General features: G+C 49.1%; 1 protein-coding gene and 1 pseudogene across 1 annotated transcript; one reads left to right on the top strand and one right to left on the bottom strand.

The window, feature by feature from the left end:
• Nucleotides 1–404: 404 nt before the first annotated feature.
• On the bottom strand, nt 405–25,562 carry FAM234A (family with sequence similarity 234 member A). Its single transcript, XM_014446059.2, is given in 15 exon segments — nt 405–1,481; nt 1,568–1,670; nt 2,169–2,324; nt 2,517–2,592; nt 2,871–3,011; nt 3,297–3,426; nt 3,699–3,728; nt 3,731–3,830; nt 4,219–4,349; nt 7,833–8,024; nt 8,331–8,447; nt 10,758–11,055; nt 14,441–14,500; nt 15,869–15,955; nt 25,409–25,562. Coding segments are annotated over 12 exon segments (1,653 nt in total). The 5' UTR covers nt 11,023–11,055; nt 14,441–14,500; nt 15,869–15,955; nt 25,409–25,562; the 3' UTR covers nt 405–1,269.
• Nucleotides 12,265–12,677, top strand: LOC106694522 (annotated as a pseudogene).
• Nucleotides 25,563–25,969: the final 407 nt, after the last annotated feature.

Consider the following 25,969-nt stretch of genomic DNA (forward strand, 5'->3'; position numbering starts at 1 on the left):
CTCTAAAACGTCTCCCTCATCACTTTGGTACCCAAAGCTGCATCTCACTGAAGCCTCCCACCTGGGCTCCTCCTGGGCAGCTGCCAGAACCCACCTCCAACCCCTCCCTGGCCAGCCCTTGGAAGACACCGGGGTGCTGGGGGAACCCGGCACTGCCTGTCTCAGGTCCTGTGGGCTGGGTTCCTGGCTTGCTGTGGGTGCCCAGCGAGGGTCCTCACACCTGAGGCACGTGGAGGCTGTGCTGAAAAAGGCCTCTGGGCCCTTAGTTTCTGATCTGGCAGGAGTGTGGGGGGCACTCCGAGAACACAGGGGTCCCGCACCTCCTCAGCCATCTCTCCCATCCTGGCCCATCTCACCCCGTGAAGCAGACAGACGGGAGGCGCACACGTGCCCGCTGGGCTTTCTCAGCGAGTGCAAACGTTTATTCTGGTCTCTTCCGCACTACCCAGAGTCAGCAGGCTGCGTCGTGCCTGGGCCGGCTGAGCTGCACAGTGCACTGCAGCCCCGGGCGCAGCAAGGCACAGAGGTGAGTCCTGCGTCAGGGACACCAACACTGGCGACGTCCCAGCACCAGGAAGGAGGGGAGCTGGCTACGCCTAAGGGTGCAGGGACTCCAGGGGGACAAGCGGCTCCAGTGTGTGTCAAGAGGGTGCAAAATGCCCCCAGTGTGCGTCCTAAGTTCCTTGGGAGTCACAGCACAAGCAGCCAGCACAGGTGTAAACTCCCCTCAGGGCGTCCCTGAGCAGTGCACCCATCATGGCCTATAAGCCCCCCTCCCCATGAGCTGGTCAGAGGGGCTCCGCTCCCCAGGGCAAGACCCCGCCAGCCACGCTCATCTTCCCTTTCTGCTCTGGGAAGGGCCGGGGGCCGGTACCACTGCCCTGAGACCACTCGGGGACCACCCCCCTCTGAGCTCCAGGACCCCAGGGGGACAGTGCAGAGAGGACGAGCTCAGTTGGGAAGTGGGGAGGGGACTTCTGCAGGTCGGGCCTGGGCTCTTCCCAGAGGGAGGCCACCGTGAAGGCAGCTGGCCTTCAGCATGTGACCCAGTGGGCAGATGAGGACCAGTGTAAGGACACAGCGTGCTGGGCAGGACAGAGGCCTGGGTGTCCCTTTCCCACCCGTGTCCCTGGGTACTTAGGAGACCCTGTGGAGTGTGGCCAGGCTCAGGAGTGGGAGTCAGTGTACAGAGCAAATGAACGAAGGGCCAACTTCCCAGGATGTTTAATGTCAGCAGCCGGAGCCTCTCGTGCTCTGACCGCTGTGTATCTAGGCCTCGCTCCGGTACCGCAGGCGGGAGAGCCGGTCCCTGATGTCCTGGTCGCTGTCAGCCCCACCCTCGGTCAGGTGAACCACCCTGCTGCTCAGGATGAGGTCCTGTACCTTGTGCTTGGCCATGGAGACCAGGCCGGGTGCATCCGGGCTGGCCGGGCCCGTGAGGAGGATGCAGGCGGCATGGCGGCCTGGCTCCAGCAGGGCCACTGTGGAGGACAGAGCCGTCAGGTGTCTTGGGACCAGACACAGTGTAAGTGGGTGGGGCTCAGGGCCACACCGAGGCCGCACTCACCTTGGAAGGCGACGATGTTGGCAGAGACGTTGGCCAGCTCCAGCAGGACGCCGGGCAGAGTGGGGTGAAACATGTAGAGGCTGTGCTGGGTGTCTCCCGGCTCCTAAAATGAGAACCAGCGATGGGGCGGGAGGCTGACCAGGCTGCAGCCACCTCCGCATCTGGGCCGAGAAACCAAGGGTGTACACTGCTCTGGGCCTGGCAGCTGGGCAATGCTGTGCTCATCGCTTATGGGACACTGGACACACTGACCACAGCCAGAGCTGTGTCCACTGGGCTCCCCCAAACGCCAACCTGAACTCTGCATCTACCTTCTCTACCCTTCTTCCGCCAACCTGACCCTGATCCTCCTCAGCATCCTCCACCTGGAACTCGGCCGCCTTCCCCAGTACATTCCACTTCTTTCCAGATTCCCCTATCCGCCCCCAAGGCAGACCTCGGCCAGAGCACTGCCCCATCCCCCGCCTCTCCCACGGCTTCTATTTATGTGTACATGTCCAGTCACCCAATTAGGTCCTTAAAACGGGGCCTAAGACAGGCCCCTGGTCTCTGGCCCTGGCTTCTGGCACGGGCGTGTCCCGACTGTGTACTCTGCCCGTACCATCTGGTTGGCACCGACCAGCTCGTGGAGGCCCCAGAAGAAGAAGGCTGAGCGGTGGTCTGCGGTCAGCAGGCTGGCAGACGGAGGGTACCCAGGGAGGCCTGGAAGGGCCAGAAGCCAAAGGACTGCCCCAGTGCTGAGGTCCAGGAGCCGGATCTGGGAGGAAGGGGACAGCACGGGGCAGATGGGGTGGGATGTGCACAGGCACATGGGCCAGCCCTGAACGAGCTGCTCCCTGAGGCCCCCCTGGTCCCAGCTCAGCCATCAGGCCACAGCCCTGTCTGCTGTTCAGACTCATTTTCCTCCGCTACCAACCAAGGTGGGACCACAAAAGGAAGTGCAGCCAACCTGTCTGTCAATGCCGGTTCCATTTTCAACGACCACCGCTAAGGTGTCGGGTTTGTAGTGACCGAGGACGGGTTTTCTAGGGAAGAAGCCACGAGGGGTCTCTGTGAGGAGACAGCTGGGGGCAGGTTTGCCACCCTCTTCTCCCTACTTAGGCAGGCCCAGGACGGGAAGCAGAGGGGCTTCACCAGCCTCCGTCCCCCGCCCACCCCCGGGGCAGGGAAGTACCAGGGGGCAGGCAAGAGGCCGCTGGCAGAAGCACACTGGCCGTCTCGCCCACCTCCACGGGGCTGCCAGGGGGATGGGCTGGCGGGGCCTGGCTGGCACCAACTGCACAGGCTCCTGGGGAAGCCGTACCTGAGGACCTGGGGCGCGCTGAAGGTCCACCTGGGGGCCAGCTCCTGGCCCTCCAGCAGCACGCAGGAGTCCGAGCTCACGAGGAGGAGGTCCTCGCCGCCTTTCCCGGGAACGTTCATCAGATGGTGGACGGCTCCAGAGCTGGAGGAGGCGGCAGCCAGGTCAGAGGCTGGAGGAGGGGACCCTCCCCCAAGCACTGCCCACCAGACTCCCACCTGCAGCCCCTCATCCTTAGATCTCTCATTTGAGAATATAACACCAGACCCTCGCTGTGCTTGGAGAGAGGGTGAGCCCACCGCTGGGAACCTTTTCCCTCCGTGTCTGAGCCCAGCATGGCCTCACAGTACCAGCAGCCAGGCCCGCAGCCCCTCCACGGCTGAGCACGGAGGACCGGGCCCCGGCCTGTGTGACGCCGCCCACACCCACCTGTGCACAAGCAGCCTGTGGCTGGTGGCATTGAGCACGTCCTCCCAGCTGGGGTCTCTCCTCAGTGGGCTGTCTCTCCCGGTCACTGTTTCGTAGACGCCCTTCACGGAGCGGCCACAGAGGGAACTTGCTACTCAAAACACAGAAGAGCCTCAAGTCACCAGGGGCTGCTGGGGGACCAGGACTCGCGCCCATTAGCCCTGCCTGCAGGAACACGCGGTGCCCTTCCTGAGCGGGGAGGGGTGAGACCCTCTGTGGCTTTCACTGCTTGTCAGCGATTACACTTTGAATCCCTAGAAGAAAAGCAGGAGCCGTGGAGCCTCACGGCAGCTGCAGATCTCATCTGAGACCAGCATGGCCTCTGCAAGTGAGGCCGTTAGGGGCCCAGCAGGCACAACATACCGCAGGGGAGAAGGATGTAGTGGGCGCCCGCCTGGTGACATAAAGGAGGGAGCCACTGGTCCCATCCACACCGAGGCTGCCTCGGTGGCCAATCTGGTGCCCGGTGCTGCCCGAATAGATGTAGCTGTTAACCTGCAACACATGGGAAGAGAAAGGCGTCAAAATCCCCCTGGTTCAGGGAAAGATTCCTGTAAGTGTCTGATATCAGGCGTGTGTGCGGGGACTGCCTGGGAGAAGAGCGTGGTCTCCCACACTAGAGCCCCTCAGGCTCCTCAGGACCCCATCCACCCCCCAATGGCACAAACAGAAGGGCACCCCCACTCCTGGGGAGGTCCAGGAACTACGAACAGGGACCGAGCTGCCCAGGGTGCTGGGTCTGCAGGTGCCAGGGCACAGGGCCTTGGGCAAGTCCCCTGACAGGTGATCAGACCCAGAATCTGCCTGGGAAGTGGAAGGACCAGGGAGCAGAGCGGAGAGGCTCCAGGGGCATGGGCTGCAGGGACTAGGCAGGGAGCTGTACCTCCTTGTCCTCTTGGGTGAGAACCAGCAGATCTGGGACCCCATCGGCATCCAGGTCAGGCACCTGGATTAACGGGCTTAGGATGGAAGCGTTCCTTCTGAAGCTGCTGGGATGGTTCCACAGGGTCTCCCCTAAAACCAAGCACACGTCAGCGGGCGCTGGCCCCAGGTCCCTGTCCACCGCAGCCTGGCAGATGCACAGACCCTCCCACTCGCAAATGGAAACACCTGCCAGCGGGAGCTGAGGGCAGGTGCAGGTGAGCACGACTGTTGAACACACTGAAGGGCACGTGTGCAAAAAGACCAGGGGCTTACACACCGGTGTTCAAGTCTCACTTCTGGGAATTGCAGACCTCCCCACCCCCACCCCTTTTTTGTTGACCCATCTATCTATCTATATAAAAGGCTAATATGCTAAGTGTCCGACCACCTGGGTAATGACGTCACATAGCAACGCCTGGCTTCCTCTCCCTAGCGACGACTAGCCTCCTTGCGTTTCTTCAGCCCAGGAACCTGACTTGCTTTATAGCCAAGTGGAAACAGTTTACACTTTAACCAAATGTCTGTGAAGCGTTTTCCGGTGCCTGATCTCATTTGATCCTCACAGAAATCCTGGAGTAGGTAGATAGGAGACTCGGTGGAATCCTATTTTCTTTTCATCAGCCGGAAAAGGGAGACTTAGAAAGCTTAGAAACTTGACCCCACTGAAAAGAAGAAATGATGAACCTTGAAAGTGACTTCAGGTTTTCTCACTGCACAGAATATAGTCAAACACTGCTGCAGTTAAATGTTTTACCCTTTGTTCTCCCTGCGTGATTTACAGTAATAATGCTTCATGTTGATATTTACTGCTGTATTGCTGACAATTACCTGAAAGAGAAGTTGGGGTGCTTCACTGGGCTGGAAAAAGTTTAGCTACATCAGAAAGCAGGTCTAATTAAGCAAATTTGCTCTATATCTATAAAAGGCTAAGTTGACTTGCGCGATACATGTAAAGCTCTCAAAGCTGGAGCCAATTGCACGCATGTGTTTCGATCTGTCATTGTCGATCGTGAATTTGGTTGTTTTTGTTGACATTTTGAAGCGAAAGAAAGCGGCAGCGTCATTGCATGAAAGTAACAGTAGCAATTAAATATGATCATAACAGTGATCCGGGTAGATATAATTATCCCCGTGTAACCGAAGTTGCCATCATATTCAGAAACAAAGACGGAGGACCTCCTTTTGGAAGGGACTTGCTCATTCATTGTAAACCAGATCCCAATAAACCGAATGCCACTAAAATGAAACAAATCAGTATCCTGTTTCCTACATTAGATGCAATGACGTATCCTATTCTTTTCCCACATGGTGAGAAAGGCTGAGGAACGGATATTGCATGAAGACTCAGAGACAAGCCTAGCCAGTTTGGCTCAGTGGATAGAGCGTCGACCTGCGGACTAAAGGATCCCAGGTTTGATTCAGGTCAAGGGCACGTGCCGGGGTTGCAGGCTCGATCCTGGCTCATTCCCCAGTGGGGGCCATGCAGAAGGCAGCCAATCAATGATTCTCTCTCATCACTGATGTTTCTTTCTCTCTCTCCCTCTTCCTTCCTCTCTGACATTAATAAAACTATATTAAAAAATAAAAACTTGAGAGTACTAATCACTTAAAAAAAAAAGACTCAGGGACAACAGTGTAATCGACAATAATACTAGATTCAACAGATGATGCTGAAAAGGAAAATTTTCCCATTGAATTTCTTAAAAGTATTACTCCTTTGGTAATGCCATGTCATAAATTAGAATTCAAAGTAGGTGCAACCATCATGCTACTGTAAAATCTTAATAATAAATGGGGTCTTTGTAATGGTACTAGATTCATTATCAAACGATTGCGACCCAACATAATCGAAGCTGAAGTATTAACAGGATCTGCAGAGGAGAGGTTGTTCTGATTCCAAGAATTGATTTGTCCCCGTCTGACACTGGCCTCAGTATCAGATGAGTTTAATCAATTTATCAGTCATTGTTTTTATCAATGTAGTTTTTATATCATGTCTTTGTTGTTATATCATGCTGTTATTATTTATTAATCAATTTATATATTACTAGAGGCCTGGTGCATGAATTCATGCACCAGTGGGGTCCCTCAGCCTGGACTGCAGGATTGGGCCAAAACCAGCTCTCCAAGATGAGGGGTCTCAGATTGAGAGAGGGCGCAGGCCAAGCCAAGGGACCCCACCGGTGCACGATCAGGACTGGGGAGAGATGCAGGAGGTTGGCCAGCCGGGGAGGGACCTCGGAAGGGCTCCAGGGCATGTCCGGCCCGTTTTGCTCAGTCCAGATTGGCCAGACCCCAGCAGCAAGCTAACCTACTGGTTGGAGAGTCTGCCCCCTGGTGGTCAGTGCACATCATAGCGAGCAGTTGAGCGACCTTAGCATATCATTAGCATATTACGCTTTGATTGGTTGAATGGCTGACCAGTTGACCGGACACTTAGCATATTAGGCTTTTATTATATAGGATTTTCATATACATTTTACTAATTTTCTTTCATCTCTGACACTTTTATTATAGGGAATTGGCAAATAGCAATATTAAATATTTCTTCTAATTAATTTCCTTTCAATGTGCAGGAATCCGTGCGCCGGGCCACTAGTTTTCTAATACTTGGCTCTAGAGCACCTTAGGGCCAACGCTGACCCTCCCCACCATGTCTCAAGGCCCCTCAGGACCTGTCCGCTGCTGGGCTTTCTGCCCCCACCAAGGCCCTGGCTGAGTGGCCTGTGCCCTTTAGACAGGAGAGAATGAAGGTCTCAGGGTTATGCCTGGGGACTGCAGGTCCTGAGGTAACAGCTTCTGACCCAGACATAATCTTGTCCTTTTTTTAAGACTGATTCCTCTCTTCTTTTTTTAAATGTATTTTATTGATTTTTTACAGAGAGGAAGGGAGAGGGGATAGAGAGTTAGAAACATCGATGAGAGAGAAACATCTATCAGTTGCCTCTTGTACACCTCATACTGGGGATGTGCCTGCAACCAAGGTACATGCTCTTGGTCGGAATCGAACCTGTGACCCTTCAGTCCGCAGGTCGACGCTCTACCCACTGAGCAAAATACTTCCAACCTGCTCTTTATTTTCCTCCGTAGTCTCAAAGCCACAAGCTGTCAGGGAAATGTCAGAACCCACCAAATCTAGTGTCAAGTCACAGAATTCCTCAACACCTTGGTGCCTAAGCGGTGACAGGAAGGCCACGGGGAGCACCCTCACGTCTAGAGCACTGACAGGCCCAGGTCTCCTTCCCACGTGCTGCCCGGCCTGTGCTCGCCCCGGGCACTGCAAAAGAAGGCTGCGGCCACTTCCTCCCCACAACAGGCAGCAGCCAAGCTCCTCCTCATTTCTGCCTCCCACAACGTGCTCCCACAGCAAGATTTATACAGATGGTGACAAGGCACAACACATGTGACATGTCAGAGGAGCTGTGGTGTCCTCATGTGGGGGTTCCCTTCCACTCTGTAACCATCCTTCCATCCAATCACATGCCCCAGAGCACAGGCTGACCCTCCCCAGAGCGAGCTGGCATCGTCCTCCATCTGAGAGGCCCAGGTGGAGTGCAGAGGGAACCAGCCTACCTGTGAATAAGTCGACTGCGATGAAAGAACCAGATCTGCCCACAAGGATGCAGGCGGAAGATGCCCCACTGTCCCTCGGGTGGGGGACCCCGCACAGCACGAGAGCCCCATCCTGGGCTGCGGGCCTCTCCCACAGGATGCTGCCGTTGGCCCCTGACACAGCAGCCACAAAGGAGCAGGGGGAGGAGAAGCCTGCAGGGGACAGACCAGCCCTGAGGGGCCGTGCACGCAGGCCACGCACCGCCAGTCCTCCCTCAGCCCTACCACCAGGCCCATTCCCTTTATACCTGGGCCCCTAACCCACCCCATCCCCTGGGGCCCCAGTGTTGACCCCGTGAGGGTCAGTAGCCAAACAGGGTGGGTGCTGAGACTGGCCTTGTCTCTTTCTAGTCCTGCTACAAAGCAAAGACAATGAAATTCCAGAAATCCCACCAAAGGCTTCCCCAAATATTGGAGGAGCCAGGATTCCTCCTCGTATAGGGAGTTCCTCTTTCTTACCTTCATCAGCGCAGGACTGGCTGAAATTGTTGCTGCTGTTGGTGTTTTTATAAAGAAAGATAACATCTTGGACCCTGTCCCTGTTTATGTCTTTTGTGGCCAGAAAGTCGTAGGTGACTGCAAAAGAAAACCAGACTATATTCTCCTGGCCTGCCTGGTTCAAAGGCCAGGCCATGTCTGACATGACCTCTTCTCTGCTCCTTAGGGTTTAGTGCCAGTTAGGACCTGCTACTGTGAGATCACCACAGGGACTAGCCATTCCCCACCGCGTTTCAGAGCACCAGCAATTCCTCATGCACGTGATGGATGACAGTATCAGAGGTTAACTTGCAGGAAGGAGCAAGCAGGATACCGGGGAACCACAAATGGATGTCTGAGCACCTTCTATTCAGGAATGAATTCCTTCTTACGTCAGTTTGGAATCGAGAGAAACCACACACACTTCCATAGTCATAAGGGTCCCCTTCCCTTCATTCGAAGACTCCAAAGATAAACTAGCCCTGGCTGGTGGTTCAGTGGTTAGAGCACAACCTGTGGACCAAAGGGTTGCGGGTTCGAAACCCGGTCAAGGGCACAAGCCTGGGTTGGAGGGTCAATCCCTGGCCAGGGTCGAGTGCAGGAGGCAACCGATCAATGTGTGTCTCTCTCTCCACCTCCTTCGTTCCTTCCCTTCCACCCTCTCTAAAAATCCATGGGAAAAATATCCTTGGGTGAGGATTAACAAAAAACCCACCGAAAAAACTAAAACTATATATTTTAAAATCAAACACCAAAAGAATGGGCCCTTACCTTACACCATATACAAAAATGCACTCAAAATGGATCAAAGAGCCTGCTGGTATGGCTCAGTGGATTGAGCATCCACACATGAACCAAGAGGTCACCAGTTCGATTCCCAGTCAGAGCACGTGCCCGGGTTGCGAACTCGATCCCCAGCTCTTCAGAGCACCAGCAATTCCTCATGCACATGATGGGCGTGCAGGAGGTAGCTGATCAATGTTTCTCTCTCTCAAGGATTTTTCTACCTCTCTACCCCTCTCCCTTCTTCTCTGAAATCAATAAAAATATATTTAAAAGAGGCCAGAACCGGTTTTGCTCAGTGGATAGAGCGTCGGCCTGTGGACTCAAGGGTCCCGGGTTTGATTCCGGTCAGGGGCATGTACCTTGGTTGCGAGCACATCCCCAGTGGGGGGCGTGCAGGAGGCAGCTGATCGATGTTTCTCTCTCATCGATGTTTCTAACTCTCTATCCCTCTCCCTTCCTCTCTGTAGAAAATCAATAAAACATTTAAAAAAAAAAAAAAGAGGGGGAGTATCCAGAGAGAGGCTGATTCCATTGCTTTTCATAAAGGCCAAGATATTCCTGGCTGCCAATTTTTTTTTTTTAAGGAAGGCGCTTTTTTTTTCTTTTTTTGGTTAATCCTCACCCGAGGATATTTTTCCATTGACTTTTAGAGAGAGTGGGAGGGGGAGAGAGAAAGAGAGAGAGAGAAAGAAACATCTTATGTGATACAGACACATCGATTGGTTGCCTCCCACATGGGCCGACCAGGGCTGGGGATCAAGCCCAAAACTGAGGTACATGCCTTTGACTGGAATAGAACCCGGAATCCTTCAGTCCACTTAGGCGATGCTCTATCCACTGAGCCAAACCAGCCAGGACAAGAAAGGCTTTTTAAAAATTGTTTTTGTTAGTCCTCACTGAGGATAATTTTTCCATTGATTTTTAGAGGGATGGACAGAGAGGGATAATGAGAGGGTGAGAGAGGGAAAGGGAGATGGAGGGAGAGAAACATTGATGTGAGAGAGACATATTGATTGGTTGCCTCCCGTACGTGCCCCGACCCAGCCGGGGATCAAACCTTCAACCCAGGTATGCGCCCCTGACTGGGAATCAAACCCAGGACCCTTTGGTGCGCAGGCCAACGCTCTAACCACTGAGAACACCAGCTAGGGCCTGGCTGCCAATTTTATGAGACAAATGAAAGTGTGCTTTGCTCTAGCTAATCCAACTAGAATGCCAAGTAGAATGTCAGCCAGAGCCCTTCAGGAAGATCGGACTACAGAATCAGCTGCATATTTGCCACATTTCGGAACAGCCTTCTCTACATCTCTTCTGCCAGTTACTGTTTTATTACTTTTTTAATTCTGAAAAGTAATCGAAAGAGCCACTTTCCTTTACTGACCCAGCCCATCCGTCCTAAAATGGGGGAGCAGGCCACTACGCTCCCCCAGCAGTCCTTCCAGTGTTCCTGAGAGGTTGCTCTTGCAGTTCCCCCCAAATTCCAGGAAAACCATGGACACAGACTCAGCAGCCACTTAGGGCTGACTCACTGTCAAAGATGACTTCCAGGCCCCAGGACACACATGCTGCCCCCCCCCTCCCACCCCCCGAGGAGAGAATGGCCCTGTGGGGAGAGGAGCGCACCTGCTGTGTTGTAATTGACCCTCCACATCCCCTCTGACACCGGCCTGTCTGGACACGGGATGATGAAGGAAATCACAAACACCACCAGAAGGCAGCCGAACAGCGAGAGGAACAACGCCACCGCCCGGCATCGGGAGAGGCGGGACTGCGGGGACGCACTTTTCAGGTTCTCTTCCTTTTTCAATGGGTCCCCCAGATTCTCCTGCAATTTCACATCTTCGTTCTTCAAGGGGTGGATTTCAGCTTCTAAGTCCTTGCTATCCATCGTGCGCACATCCCACAGGTTACCTTCTGATCACTGTGTCAACAAAACACGAGGCAGTCAGGAGAGGCAGCGCCATCTGACCTCCAAGGCCCTGCCGCTGTCAGCGCTGGGGGACATGGTTGCAGTGGTGACTGTAGGCTACAGCCCAAGAAATAAAAGCTGAGTAAAAATTTAGGGTGTCACAGATTCCACTTAAGAAGGTCTTTTTAAACATATTTTTTAATTGACTTTTAGAGAGAGGAAGGGAAAGGGATAGATAGAAGTGTCGATGAGAGAAAAAAAAAATCACTGATTGGCTGCCTCCTGCACGCCCCCCAACTGGGGACTGAGCCGGCAACCCAGGCATGTGCCCTGACCGGGAATCGAACCGGTGACCTCTTGGTTCCTGGGCTGACCCTCAACCACGGAGCCACACCGGCCAGGCAAGAAGGTCCTTAATTCCGAAAGGCAAATTGGTTGTACAGAGCCAGTACAGGCATATTTTCATCCTTCATGCACTGATATGTCTTGTTCATTGACCTGGGATAAGCAGGGCAGTGCTGGGTCGGGGCTGCTAACAAGTCCATACACTAAACATTGACTAAGCCCAGCCAGCTCATAGCTGGGACCTCTGGTCAGCCTCTGCCAGCCTGAAGTACAGATGGAACAACCTGGTGGGATCCAGACCCCAAGTTAAAAGCGCTGTGGGTGAAGGTGGGCGCTGGAGCCTCAGCCTCGCCCCTCACGCGCTCTGTGACCTGGGCAGTTCCTTGATTGGACCGTGCCTGGGTTCCTCATCTGTAAACGGGAAACAGTATCTACTTTAGAAGACGGTGTTAAAGGTTAAACAAGTGAAGAGAAAGCATTTAGAACAGAATCTGACGCATATAAAGCACTCAAACACTAGCTAATTATTACTAATAACAAGATAAAATGTGTTACGTCACATGGAGGAGAGTGGACAGCTGCACGGAGGGGCACGGGGCTGTGCACAACTTCTGAGCCTTTAGGGCGGAGAACAAGCTCTCTCCTGCCCTGCTCCCCTCCCTGCGGCTGGGCCGTGGGTGGGTGTGGTGAGCAAACCTTGAGTGGCCACCTTGGAAAGTAAAATGGAAAACAGCTTTGAAGACAGTGAAGTCACAGAAAGAGCATGGGTCCCCGATAGCGGGAAACCACCACCATCAATCCTTGAGTTCTCTATACTCTTTTACATAAGAAAAAAACACCTTTTCATCCCTGGCTGCTTGAAGATCAGCCTTCATCATGAATGACGCGGTAGCTATCCGGACCAGGAAGTTCATGACCAACAGACTACTTCAGCGGAAGCAAATGGTCATTGATGTCCTTCACCCTGGGAAGGCAACAGGACCCAAGACAGAAATCCGGGAAAAACTAGCCAAAATGTGTAAGACCACACCTGATGTCATCTTGTGTTTGGATTCAGAACCCACTTTGGTGGCGGCAAGACCACCGGCTTTGACATGATTTATGATTCCTTGGATTACGCAGAGAAAAATGAACCCAAACAGACTTGCCAGATACGGCCTATACGAGGAGAAGAAGACGTCAAGAAAACAGAGAAAGGAACGCAAGAACAGAATGAAGAAGGTCAGGGGGCTGCAAAGGCCACCGTTGGTGCAAAAAGGGAGCTGGAGATTGAACAACAGAAGGAGTAAAGAGTCTTCGGTGATGGTTGTGTAGATTTTTCATGAGAATTAAAAAAAAAAAAAGAAGCCCTAGCCGATTTGGCTCAGTGGACAGAGCGTCGGCCTTTGGACTGAAGGGTCCCGAGTTTGATTCTGGTCAAGGGCACATGCCAGGGTTGCGGGCTGGATCCCCAGTAGGGGACGTGCAGGAGGCAGCCAATCAATGGTTCTCTCTCATCATTGATGTTTCTCTCTCTCCCTCTCCCTTCCTCTCTGAAATCAATAAAAATATATTAAAAAAAAAAAAAAAAGAAACAGAATCTATCTTGTGTAAGGCAAGATGTTTGTTATTTTGGTGCTTTTTATGCAGTCAAACCAGTGTCCTAACACAAATTATATTGAGAGAATGGAAGGGATCATATGGGCCAGAGTGAGCTGTAATCTTCACCTAAAGGAAGTCAATGACTCAAAATGGGTAAATGAGAACATGCCAGCGGTTAAATGGAGGTGAAACCCAGAAAAACAACAGACACTGTCTCCCGGTAGCAATGGGCTAAGGGAGGATGGAAGGAGACAAGATGTTGTTTTTTGATATAAACTTTTCACTTTCTGACTTTAACTGTTTCTCTCCATTTAGTAAAAACAATGAATTTTAAAACCTGCTTATACACCCACTAGGGTAGCATTAGTTAAAAAAAAATAAAAAGTGACAAGTGTTGGTGAGGATGTGGGGAAACTGGGACCCTTGTACACTGCTGGTGGGAATGGAAAAGGGTGCAGCTGCTGTGGAGAACAGTTTGGAGTTCCTCAAAAAGTTAAACACAGAATTACCACTTGATCCAGCAAGTCCACTTCTAACCCAAAGGAATGAAAATAGACTCACACAAAAACCTGTGAACAGCTCTAGCCGGTTTGGCTCACTGGATAGAGCGTTGGACTGAGGACTGAAGGGTCCCAAGTTCGATTCCAGTCAAGAGCACAGGCCTGGGTTGTGGGCTCAGTCCCCAGTAGAAAGCATGCAGGAGGCAGCCAATCAGTGATTCTCTCTCATCATTGATGTTTCTATCTCTCTCTCCCTCTCCCTTCCCCTCTGAAATCAATAAAAATATATTTAAAAAGAAAACCTGTGAACAAATATTCATAGCTTCTTTATTCACAACAACCCAAATGTCCATCAACGGATAAATGGAAAAGCACAATGTGCTAATCCTGTACAATGGATACTACCTGGCCATAAGAGGGATAAAGCAATCCTATATCACAACATGGATGAAGCTGGAAAACATTTGTGCTCAGAGAAATAATCCCGACAGGAAAGGCCACATATTGCATGATTCCATTTATCTGAACCGTCCGGAACGGGCAAACCCACAGAGGCGGAAAGTAGATGAGTGGTTGCCAGGGGCTGGGGGAAATGGGGAGTGACCGATAACGGGTGCAGGGTTTCCTTTGGGGTGATAAAAATGGTCGTGGTGGTGGTGGCAGTAAAACCAAATGTCACTGCCGAAACCGATTTGGCTCAGTGGATAGAGCGTCAGCCTGCGGACTGAGAGGTCCCGGGTTCGATTCCGGTCAAGGGCATGTACCTGGGTTGCGGGCACATCCCCGGTGGGGGATGTGCAAGAGGCAGCTGATCGATGTTTCTAACTCTCTCTATCTCTCTCCCTTCTTCTCTGTGAAAAATCAATAAAATATATATTAAAAAAAAAAAAAAAAAAGAAAGCAAATGTCACTAATGATAAATTTTATGTCATGTGTATTTTACCACAATTTAAAAAGAAAACCAAACAAACCTGTGTGCATTCTCCTGAGTGCTGAGACATGTTTAAACATCGACGTTAGAAAAGGTGTATCTGTCAAAGGTAGTAAGTTCAACACACGAAATGACCAGGGACCTCACCAAACCCAAACAGCTGCCTTGGGTGTGCGGGAGGCGGGGCAGGGTGTCTGTAGGGGTAACTAGGGAAAAAGCAAGCAACAGAACCTGTGACCAGGCCTGACCAACAGGAGGGCTGCTTACTCAACAAATCTGGTCACTTTGTCCCCATGAGGGGACGCTTGAAATCACTAAAACACAACTTCATTTGGCAAAGGAAAGAAAACTGAATGAGGAATCAGAATTCTGAAATCCTTGATTTTAAAAGCTCTAATTTTAAAGTTAGAGCCTTAAAATGTTGGGCAAGAAACTCAAGCTCTCAGCCCTAACCGGTTTGGCTCAGTGGACAGAGCATCTTCCTGCGGACTCAAGGGTCCCAAGTTCGATTCTGGTCTAGGGCATGTACCTTGGTTGCGGGCACATCCCCAGTAGGGAGTGTGCAGGAGGCGGCTCATCGATGTTTCTCTCTCATCAATGTTTCTAACTCCCTATGCCTTGCCCTTCCTCTCTGTAAAAAAATCAATAAAGTATTTTTTTTTAACCCTTTGCACTCCGCTGTCCCCTCTCAGGGGACATCGGAATTCTAGCATATCACTCGGATGTCCCCTCTCAGGGGACATTGCAGTTTATTAGTGATTACGGGGAATTGAGTTATTTCAACGCAACTTTTTGAGACATGCATGTTTCCCTGAAGTTTTATCTTGAAATGGCACAAGAAATTAAATCAAAATATCGTAAAATTACTAAGATATATACAAGAAATGTCAGCGGGTTTTGTGTCGGATTAAACAATAAACTACATATTCCCGATGTGGGACAAAGAAAACGGGACTGCATTGTGTGTTCTAACAGGAAAACACCTGGTGGCAGGCGTCAAACCACTTATTACTGTCAAACATGCACTAATCAGCCTGCAATGCATATTGGGGAGTGTTAAAAAACTTATCATACTGTACAAAATTATAAACAATAAAATATTGTTTTTTTTTGCAAATATACATTCCTCGATGTCACCCAATTCATATAAGTCCAATATCATTATAATACGTTACTTGGTTCCAAAATTATACTAAATAATACGAGGGTCTGTAAATGCACATTCCCGCCGCAAAGTAGCGTCGAGTAGCTGGTAGCCAATGTCCAGAATGGTTCGGAGTGCAAAGGGTTAAAAAAAAGAAACTCAAGCTCTCAGAGCTAGAGCTGCCCTCATCTGTCAGAAGACGGAGCATCTATCAGGAGACAGCAGGAACTCGCCCTCAGACCATCTATGCAAGAACGAGGGGCACCTGTTCAAAATGACACAACTATTCACATTCAGTCTCTGACCCTCGTTTCCCACGCCTACCTCTGCAGGAGCACCTGGGAGCCGTGTTCAACATTGGCTTCTGGACCGCCACTGGTGCATCTGGTGGTTGGGTCTGGACAGGTGGATCTAGGGATCAGAAAGCTGGTGGTGAAATGCGTCTCGGGGCAGCCTGTGGATGTGTCCTGTGAAGGATGTAGGTCCTCCCGGAGCCAGGATTCCCCGCCTTCCCTTGTCTGGTCAGCCCATTTTGCCATCAGACGATGACTAGTTTTCTCTTGCCCCCTGGCCCCTGAGTGGAGACTCCAGTCCCACTGCCAGGCAGCAGGAAAGCAAAGCCAGGGGAGGAACAGCCTCTTCCAGCAATCAAGCCTCCCGCGGCTGCTTTTGGGGGTGTTGTTTTCCTTGGAATTGTCCGTAAGCTTAGTCAAGTAAATCCCAATGCAGAGCCCAATCTAGTTAAACTCCTCCTCTTCCTCACCAGTCTTAGGATCCCTAAACTACGTGGGTCCCTAAAGCTAAGGACAAAGGAAAAGTGCAAAACACATAGTACTGATGATTTGGGATTTTATTTTTTTTTAAGTCATCAATATACATAATACATCTGAAAGGTATAGAAGTATAAATCTCCCTCCATCTTGTGGCCCCCGAACTCAAGAGGGGAAGCATGTGAGCAGTTTCTTACACTAGAAAGCTCTCTGCACTGACATGCATAAAGTGGTTTTTTTTAAATGTGACCAGAGCCCTCGATGGTTTGGCTAGTGGGTAGAGCATCGGCCTTTGGACCTAAGGGTCCTGGTTCAATTCCAGTCAAGGGCACATGCCCCGGTTGCAGGCTCGATCCCCAGTGGGGGCATGCAGGAGGCAGCCAATTGATGATTCTCTCTCATCATTGATGTTTCTATCTCTCTACCCCTCTCTCTTCCTCTCTCTAAAATCAATAAAGACATATTAAAACAAAAACAAAAAAACTAGGTTTCAGGTGCACCCTCCTTGGGGCATGCACATTCCAATCTCCTTTTCCAATGAAGTTTCTTTCTCCTAAAGCAGCGGTTCTCAACCTGTGGGTCGCGACCCCTTTGGCGGTCGAACGACCCTTTCATAGGGGTCGCCTAAGACCATCCTGCATATCAGTTATTTACATTACGATTCATAACAGTAGCAACATTACAGTTATGAAGTAGCAACGAAAATAATTTTACGGTTGGGTCACAACATGAGGAACTGCATTTAAAGGGCCAGAAGGTGGAGAACCACTGTCCCAAAGTCTAAGGGTCCCCACAAGACTTGCAACCAGGGGAGAAATGGGCCAGGTAGCTCGTCCCAAGCTCACCCCTGAACCTGTCTCCAAGGCCCCCTTTTCTCTGACTTTCCAGTGAAACAAAGCAGCCCTGTCTCATCTCCCTCCTGCTGCTTTTTTTTAATCCTATGTCCTTTCTTGATTCACTGTCCCAGCTTTAATAAACCTATTCCCAAAATAAAAATAAAACAAAACTAAAAAACTCAGGGCTGCCCTGGCTGGGTGGCTTGGTTGGTTAGAGCATTGTCCTGTTCACTGAAAAGTTGTGGGTTCGATCCATGGTCGAGGCATGTACAGGAGGCAACCGATCATGTTTCTCTCTCATATCCGTATTTCTCTCCCCCCCCTAAAATCAATAAAAAACATATCCTCGAGTGAGGATTAAAAAACAAAAAAGCCCTCAGAGTTTGATAGGTTCTTTTCTTTCAGCATTTGACAAATGTTATGCCACTTCCTTCTGGCCTTCAAGGTTTCTGACAATAATTCTACTGTCACTTGAACTGGTTTTCCCCATTACGTAACATGTCAATTCTTTTTTGTCTTTAGTTTTCAGAAGTTTAATTATAATGTCTTGGCATGGATTTCTTGGGGTTTACCCTGTTAAAGGTTCCCGAACCTGTAGGTTTACATCTGACGCAAAGGTACGAATACTGCCAGCCATCATGTTTGTTCCTGGAGCAGCAGCAGCACCTGTGGGAGGTGTGGGGGTGGGAGAGCTGCAGGCCCTCCCATGGGGACCTGCTCTGAGCAGACTCAAAAATAAAGTACAAGAGGTTTCTTTCTAAACGAATTTGTAAGTCTGTAAACTCAGAGCTTTGTTTGTTTCAAATGGAAGCTGCTACATTTCAGATAAAGATGGAATAAGATAAACTTTAAGGTATTTTGCTTCTAATATCACAATGAAGAATCTCAAACCACACGCCTGTTTCTATGGAAAATAATACCATAATCAATAAATAGTAATACAAAAATAAATTCTGTTTCTCTTACAACTGGAAACCTACTTTTGCCCCACCCTGTACATGAAATTAAATTAATGCTTTCCAGAGACCAAAAAGAAACTAAGCAGTTTTCATCTATAATAAAAGCTGTGAAGGTATAACAGATGAAGAAAAAATAACAAAGGAAAAAGACCATGAGGTTAAGAGATTTGCATCTTTCCCTCATTTGCACCCAATGTACCTTTCTTTCACTTCTCACAAGCTGGTATTCTTGAGGACAGAAATTAGAAATCGAGTCACAGGATTTTCAGACTGTCACTGATTGGAATTTTCTCCAATCAATTCTGAGTTTCTGAAATGATAACTATAAAGTCTGCATTTTAACTTAATGTCTAGTAAAACAAAACAAAAAAAAAAACAAAGAAGAAAAATGTGAGGGATGAGAAAGAAAATGTATCAATATGATACACATTAAGGTTAAATATGTGACTCTAAGGAAAACCTGAAGTGAGATGAAAACATCCCTGTGTATAGGTTTTCAACTAGATTATCTCCCCCCCGACCCCCCACTGAGGAACTATGAGGAAGCAGATACACCCCGCAACAGTGGGTGTGTCTGCTTATTAAGGCCACTGTAGCTGTCACTCCTGTCCTCCTGAGACTGGCCGGTAGGTCAGGCCAAGTGGAACAGGGAAACTGAGACAGATATTTAAACAAACTGGCAGCAATTGACAGCAGATGCAGAAGGCCTCCTCCCCAGAAATGACATCTAGGCCTCAACTGTATTTCAGCCCCAGACCCAGGAAAGCAGCAGAACCAGGTGGGCGACACCAGGACCAGCTGTGATGACTGACCAATCGGTGGAGACCACAGGCCTGAGGAGCACCCCTAGACACTGATGAATATTCTGCTGAAACGCTCCCCTGAGACCTCCCCTACGATTCCCGCCTGAGAAAGAGATAGAGCCTCAGACCAAGGACCCAGCTCCTGCTCTCCCTCTGGGAGCAGCCCCACCATTCCCTTTCTCTTCTTCTTCCCCCACTTCTTCTCCCCCCCCCCCCCCCCCCGGCACACAGACATGCATCTCCCAAACCCTAAGGACCCCATCAGGCTCGCAACCAGGGGAGCAATGGGCAGCAGCAGTTGTCCTGAACCTGATCCCCAGGCCCCGTTTCCTCTGACTTCCCACGAGCGAAGGCAGCCCAGCCTGGGCTCTCCTGTTGCTTCTTCGCTAAGCCCTGTGTCTCACTGTCCCCACTTTAGTAAGTGTCCCCCATAGTCACCTAGACTCGTGTTGGGAAATGTTTCCTGCACGAAGCCAGGAACCCACACACCAACAGCTGCCTTGGGCAGACCCACCGAGGGCCAGGCCCCCTTTCCAGTAACATTCCCAGGGGAGTTATGCCATCCAGGGTGGAGACTCTAATTATGAGGAAAAACAATAAAACAAAACAACAGCTTATGTAACTCATTAGCTTTCAAGGGCAGGAATGCTATAGTACACACAGGAAGGAAATAAAGGGTGTCTCCTTTTTCCCCAAGAGTTCTTTATCTAGGAAGAGAGAACGGAGTCAGAGAGAACATAAAATTTAAAAAAAAAAAGTCTCACTCTAATTGTTTTTTTTTTTAAATAGATAAAGAAAGAAAGCATAAAAATTCTAACAAGAGCAGAAGGAAAACTGCCAGAACAAATAACTGGCACTTCTACAGATATTATGAAAGTAGGGGATCTAATTTTTTAAACTAAAATTTGATAACTGTTTTTCTGAGAAAAAGGTCATCTCAAGGTACTTTGATAAAAACCCTTCCCCGCCCTAGCCGGTTTGGTTCAGTGGACAGAGCATCAGCCTGAGAACTGAAGGGTCCCAGGATCGATTCTGGTCAAGGGCACATGCCAGGGTTGTGGGCTCAATCCCCAGTAGGGGGTATGCAGGAGGCAGCCAATCAATGATTCCCTCTCATCATTTTTTTTTTAAAAAACACACATTTTCTTTTTAAATCAATATTTTTATTGATTTTAGAGAGGAAGGGGCAGGGAGATAGATAGAAACATCAATGATGAGAGAGTATCATTGATTGGCTGCCTCCTGCACACCCCCTACTGGGGATCGAACCCACAACCCAGGCATGTGCCCTTGACTGGAATCGAACCCGAGACACTTCAGTTCATAGGCTGACGCTCCACCCACTGAGCCAAATCAGCTAGGGCTCCCTCTCACCACTGATGTTTCTCTCTCTCTCTCCCTTCCTCTTTGAAATCAATAAAAATATATATATTTTAAAAACCTTCCCCCTCCACCAATTTTTAAATTTTGAATTTTACAGCATTTTTTTAAAAGGAATTTTCAGACAATGAGCCAAAGAGATCAGATTTTAAAATTAAATACTTTAACCTAAAAGGTAGTTTGCATATTTAAAAACTGGTTTAAATTTTTAAAAAGATTTCAACTGCATGTCTTAAAGTCATAACTTTGGTTTCATCTGAGAATTTTGAGAACTTGGTACTATAGTTTGATCTCTGTGAGGGAATAATGAAGAAGGCTCACTTCTGTGCACCCAGAAATTCTAGCACAGCCAACTGAATGCTTCCCACCACTCAAAGACTACCTACTTCTTGCATTCCTCAACCACAATTTTACAATGTAGACACTATTTAAATCAAGGCTACTTCAAATTTAAATAAATAAAGCAAGAGGGGGAAAAGTGTACCTGCAAATTAAAAAACACAGAGGAAAAAAATACATTCATATAAGCAGAGGAGATACTTGGAGGAAACAGTAGATGAGTTATATTTTAATGGAGAAAATATGTAAGGAATACTTAGGGAAAGGCTCTGATTACAGATTAACTTTACTATCTAGCTTCACCAACTAGTAACAGAAACTGAAAGGATCCTGTTAATGGCTTGAAAAAAATCACTTTACCACTCTACCACTATGCATTGATGAGGTCAAAGGTCATTCTTAAGGTCTGGGTGAAAGAAGAGATTTCTTTGGGGAACTCTTTTTTTTTTTTAATATATTTTATTGATTTTTTACAGAGAGGAAGGGACAGGGATAGAGAGTCAGAAACATCGATGAGAGAGAACCATTGATCAGCTGCCTCCTGCACACTCCCCACTGGGTATGTGCCCGCAACCAAGGTACATGCCCTTGACCAGAATCGAACCTGGGACCTTTCAGTCCGTAGGCCGACGCTTCATCCACTGAGCCAAACCAGCCAGGGCCTTTGGGGAACTCTTACCTCTAATTTATACCCAGTTGGACTATTTTCTGAAAAATAGGAATTGTACAGAACAGCATACACTGCCTCTTGTCATGTAGAGTAGTCCCCCTTACCCGTGGTTTCAGTGACTCATAGTCAACCATGGTCTGAAAATATTAAATGGCAAGTGATTCCTTGAATCAAGTGACCATATACACATAACTATTACAGTATAGTGTTGTAAATGTCTTATTTTATTATTAGTTATTACTGTTCTTCTCTGTCTGTGCCTAATTTATAAATTAAACTTTACCATAGGTACATAAATATAAAGGAAAAAACAGTATACATAGAGTTTGATACTGTGGTTTTAGGTATCCCCTGGAGTCTTGGAATATATTCCCCATGAGTAAGGGGGGGCGGTGGGGGGGGAACTACTGTATTCATTGGGCATTTGTGTGGTTTTTTAAAATATATTTTTATTGACTTCAGAGAGGAAGGGAGAGATAGAAACATCAATGATGAGAGCGAATCATCTGTTGGCTGTCCCCTTCACATCCCCCCTGGGGATTGAGCCCGCAACCCAGGCATGTGCCCTGACCAGGAATTGAACCCTGATCTCCTGGTTCATGGGTCAGCACTCAACCAGTGAGTCATGCCGGCCGGGCTCTGCTGTTTTATTAAATTGCCTTTAGCTTGTGCTATGACTTGACCAGTAAGGAATATTGATTTTCAACACTTTCCATATGCTGGTCCTCCTGCCTGGAAAGCCCCCCCTCAGTCCTCCAAGCCTCCGCTGGAGCAGCATCGAGCCTGTGTGAGCACTACTGCCCGGGGTTGGCCACCTTCTACCCCAGAGAACTTGGCCTTTTTCTTTCAGAGCGCTCCCGGCGTCCCTCCTACAGCTGACCGAGAGCTATTTAAGGGCGGGAGGACTCTGTTGCATCCCCTGTGCCAAACATGTGGCCGACACTCAGCAAATGTCAGTTAAATGGAGGGGAGAGAGATTTACGGAGCCCTGGACAAGAGGACAAGTACAGTAAATACAAAAAATAAACCACAATCCGTCTCTTCACTCCAGGGCCGGTCTTCTTGCAGACTTCACCATCTGCGATGTCTAATTGACCTTATAGCACGGGTGCTCAAATGCTTGCCCCTAAAGCTCGCAGTTACACATAAGAATGGGTTAAGAATGTTTTTCACACTAGGAGGCCCACGTCAAGGCCAAGAGAGGCCCAAGTATTCTGATGGTTCCACCTGCGTATTTGGAAGACACCCACAATATCCAACTAGACAGCGCTGGATTTTCCGCTGAGCAAAGCAAGAGTCAGACAATGACTGCTACTGTTCAATTGTTTACAGCTGAACAATAATTTCCTCTCTTCACCAAGCAAATAAACCCAAGACAAAGACTAGGCCCTTAATCATATTTCAACTGAGAACAAATTTTAAGGTGACAGTGCCCAGATAAAGGCAAATGCATTACAGCATGGGCAGGCAGCAGCACTCACACACCTCAACACCCAGTTCCTTTCCTTTACACAAGTGCAAAAGGTTTAAATTAACTGAGGATGGCTCACAGTACCTCCTAAAAAATAAGTTAAGGAGGAATATGTACCTGCATTTCAGACAAATAGCTATTACATGGAATCAGTTGTGTAGGTTTGTCCAGAAAATAACATAGAGTAAACCTTATCTCTGAATTCTAAAGCAGATTTTATTTTCTTTGACTCCCCTAGAATCAGTGATACATTAAGGTGGGGGGGGGGGGGGGACAAAACTCTCTTGTATGTGCTGATCAGGATGGACCGCACTGTGTATGAGACACACTACTACTGGAGCTACTGCCAGGGCTCATCTCTCCTTTTGACACACATCCAGGCAACCTAAGGTCCATGAAGGATTTACAAAGTGAAAGTGGGAACAAAAATTCACTAGATTCGTGGGCTTTATATAAAGACCAAGTTTGAGTGAGAGATATACAGTATGTTTTGAAACGTCCAACAAATTCTGTAGATTCTAACTTATCTATCTGTTCAATTTAGCTCCTCCTTCCAACGGCCACTACTTTAGGTCATCCTATCCTATCCTATGTAATAAATGGCTAATATGCAAATTGACCAAATGGCAGAACGACCGGTCGCTATGACGTGCACTGACCACCAGGCGGCAAATGCTCAACACAGGAGCTGCCCCCCCCCCCAGTGCACAAATTTCATGCACCAGGCCTCTAGTATTTCTTTAACTTACTTGGATTTCTGCAGCCCTCTCAAGTCTCCTTTCCTTGAAGTTTTGAAAGACAGCATTCTAAGATATCTCCTGATCATGTCATTTGCCTGCTTAAAATTTCTTGAAAGACCCCTCCCTACTTTAGAAAAAAGCTTAGAAATGCCTGTTTGGCTCCAGGTCTTTCACCAACTGGCTCTTGCCTACTTCTAGTACCATCTCTCCCCAAACCCTACGCCCAATATTTGTTCCCCTAGTCACACTGCTGATCTTTGGTACACACTGTTCCTCTGCCTGTCTTCACCTAGTAACTCCCACTATGCCTGCCAAGCACACTCAAACCTGACCTTCTTCTTCACACTGCTCCACACTCACTGAGCTATAGGTGATAAAACCATAATCACCTAAGTCACTCTTGAATGCCTAACTCACAGAAACTGTGAAATAATACATGTTTGAATTTGTGGATGAAAAAAGGTAATAAATCATAAATTCCTATGTTTCTATCTCTATCCCTCTCCCTCTCTGGAATCAATAAAAAATATATATATTTTTTAAAAATCAATGATGAGAGAGAATCTTTGATGCACTTCCGCTTGCATGGCCCCAACTGGGAACGGAGCTGCAACTGGGGCATGTGCCCTGATTAGGAATCGAACCAGCGACCTCCTGGTACACGGGACAAAGCTCAAACAACTGAGCCACACCGGTTGGGCCAGCTTACACTAGTTTTAATGGTTCTTGACACTTGAAGCCTGCCAACAAGAACCCAGAAAACTGGTAAAATGCCCTAATAAATATCCACTCGATATCAGGGTAATTTCCTTTATTTCATCCTTCCCTCCTCTCTATTTCCTCTTTAGCATGCTCCATATTTTGCTTATTTGTCTTATTTGTTATCTGTATCCTCCTATAGATTTAAAGTTCGCCGAGGACGGGAATTTTGTGTTTTGTTGAGTGCTGTATCCTCAGCACCTAGAACTATGCCTGGCACTAAGGAGACATTCAGAATTTGATGAGCTCCTCTAAGCTGCTGTATGGTCACTGAGACCTTGCAACGGAAAAAGAAAAAAGTGGCACAATCTGGAGACGGCATTAGAAAAACATTAGCAGCCAGTACTTGGGGATGAGCACAGAGCACAGGCGCCTCGGCTGAAATCACAGGGTTTCTTAATGAACAGCAAGGAATGGCACTTGCCTATCCTGATAACTTATCATTCTTTTCAAGGGCGAACTCTCTCCTTGTTAGCTCTCAGCCAATCAGTTCCTGGAGGAGCTAGAAACTTTCACTGTGTTCTTCTTTTTTTTCCCCCTTTTAAACTCTGCCTGGCTTTTGTTCAGTAAGACAGGCTATCTCTGAGGGATCTTCCCCACAGATGAGTAAATATCAGCTGAGCTTCGGGTAACTTTGCCAGTTGGTTTAACCATGTCCTGACAAGACGACAGGACTACCTGACCCTTGTGAGAGACTTCGCACGGACATTCCATTTCAGCAGTAGATGTGTTTCGCTAGGCAACACCCTCAAGAGTATCCGTAGCCATGCCTGGCTTCCCTACTTGCGCAGGCACCACGGAGTGGGAAGTTTCCTACCTGGGATTTAAATCCCGCCTTTGAGGCAAAAGGGCTCAAAGTCAACGCAACTAGGTCCAGGCTGCGGAAACCAGAGCTGAGGACCCTCCGTGGCTGGAAGAGCCGGCAGAACTGGCCGGCCCCAGCTCCTGCGGCAGCCTTTCCACCCACACCGCCGCCCCGACACGCGTGGGCTCCAATGCCGAGGGGAGGTGGGCGCTGGCACGGGCCGCGTCCCTCGGGGCTGGGGTCGCCGAGGCGGAGAAACCGGGCACAGAGTGAGGAGGTGGGGCCCTGTGTGATGCACACGGAAAGAGGAGGACGCGCGCACTTCCACTCACCTGCCGCCGTGCCTTCGCGTCCGCACAGCCAGCGCCGCCCCGCACTCCTCAGCCCCGCCCCCAAGCTTCACTTCCGGTATACCGGGGCGGGGCGGAAGCGCGCCGGAATTGGCCCCATCCCGCGGCTGGCCTCGGTTGCTAAGCAACACTGATTTTGGCCACGCCCTCTCGGGGCCAGAAACTTGAGCCCTCGCGGATCCGGAGCCGCCCCACGGGCGTGTGCGTGGGAGCCCAGTGCCGCGGGAGCGTGCGGGCATCGCCACCCAGAGCTGGTCTTGTCAGTCCTATGGGTTTGAAGTAGAGCTGCTTGTGGCTTTACTCTCATTCCACGATTATTGCCGCATCTTCCCACCTGTTCATTGGCCAAGACTTTCTCTTCTCTGGCCCAATTTTCTGTTAAATGGTTTGTCTTTTTCTTAGCGCTCTTTTTTGGATATTAAATTTTTATCAGTGATTTGTGTTGAAAGTATCTCAGTTTGCATCTTGTCTTTTCACTTTGTGGTGAACGATTTTTACTTTAATATAGAAAAATGTATCTTTTATATTTAGTATTTTTGTGTG

The sequence above is a fragment of the Myotis lucifugus genome, unplaced genomic scaffold, assembly GCF_000147115.1.
Source record: "Myotis lucifugus unplaced genomic scaffold, Myoluc2.0 scaffold_498, whole genome shotgun sequence".
In the NCBI taxonomy this organism is placed as follows: domain Eukaryota; kingdom Metazoa; phylum Chordata; class Mammalia; order Chiroptera; family Vespertilionidae; genus Myotis; species Myotis lucifugus.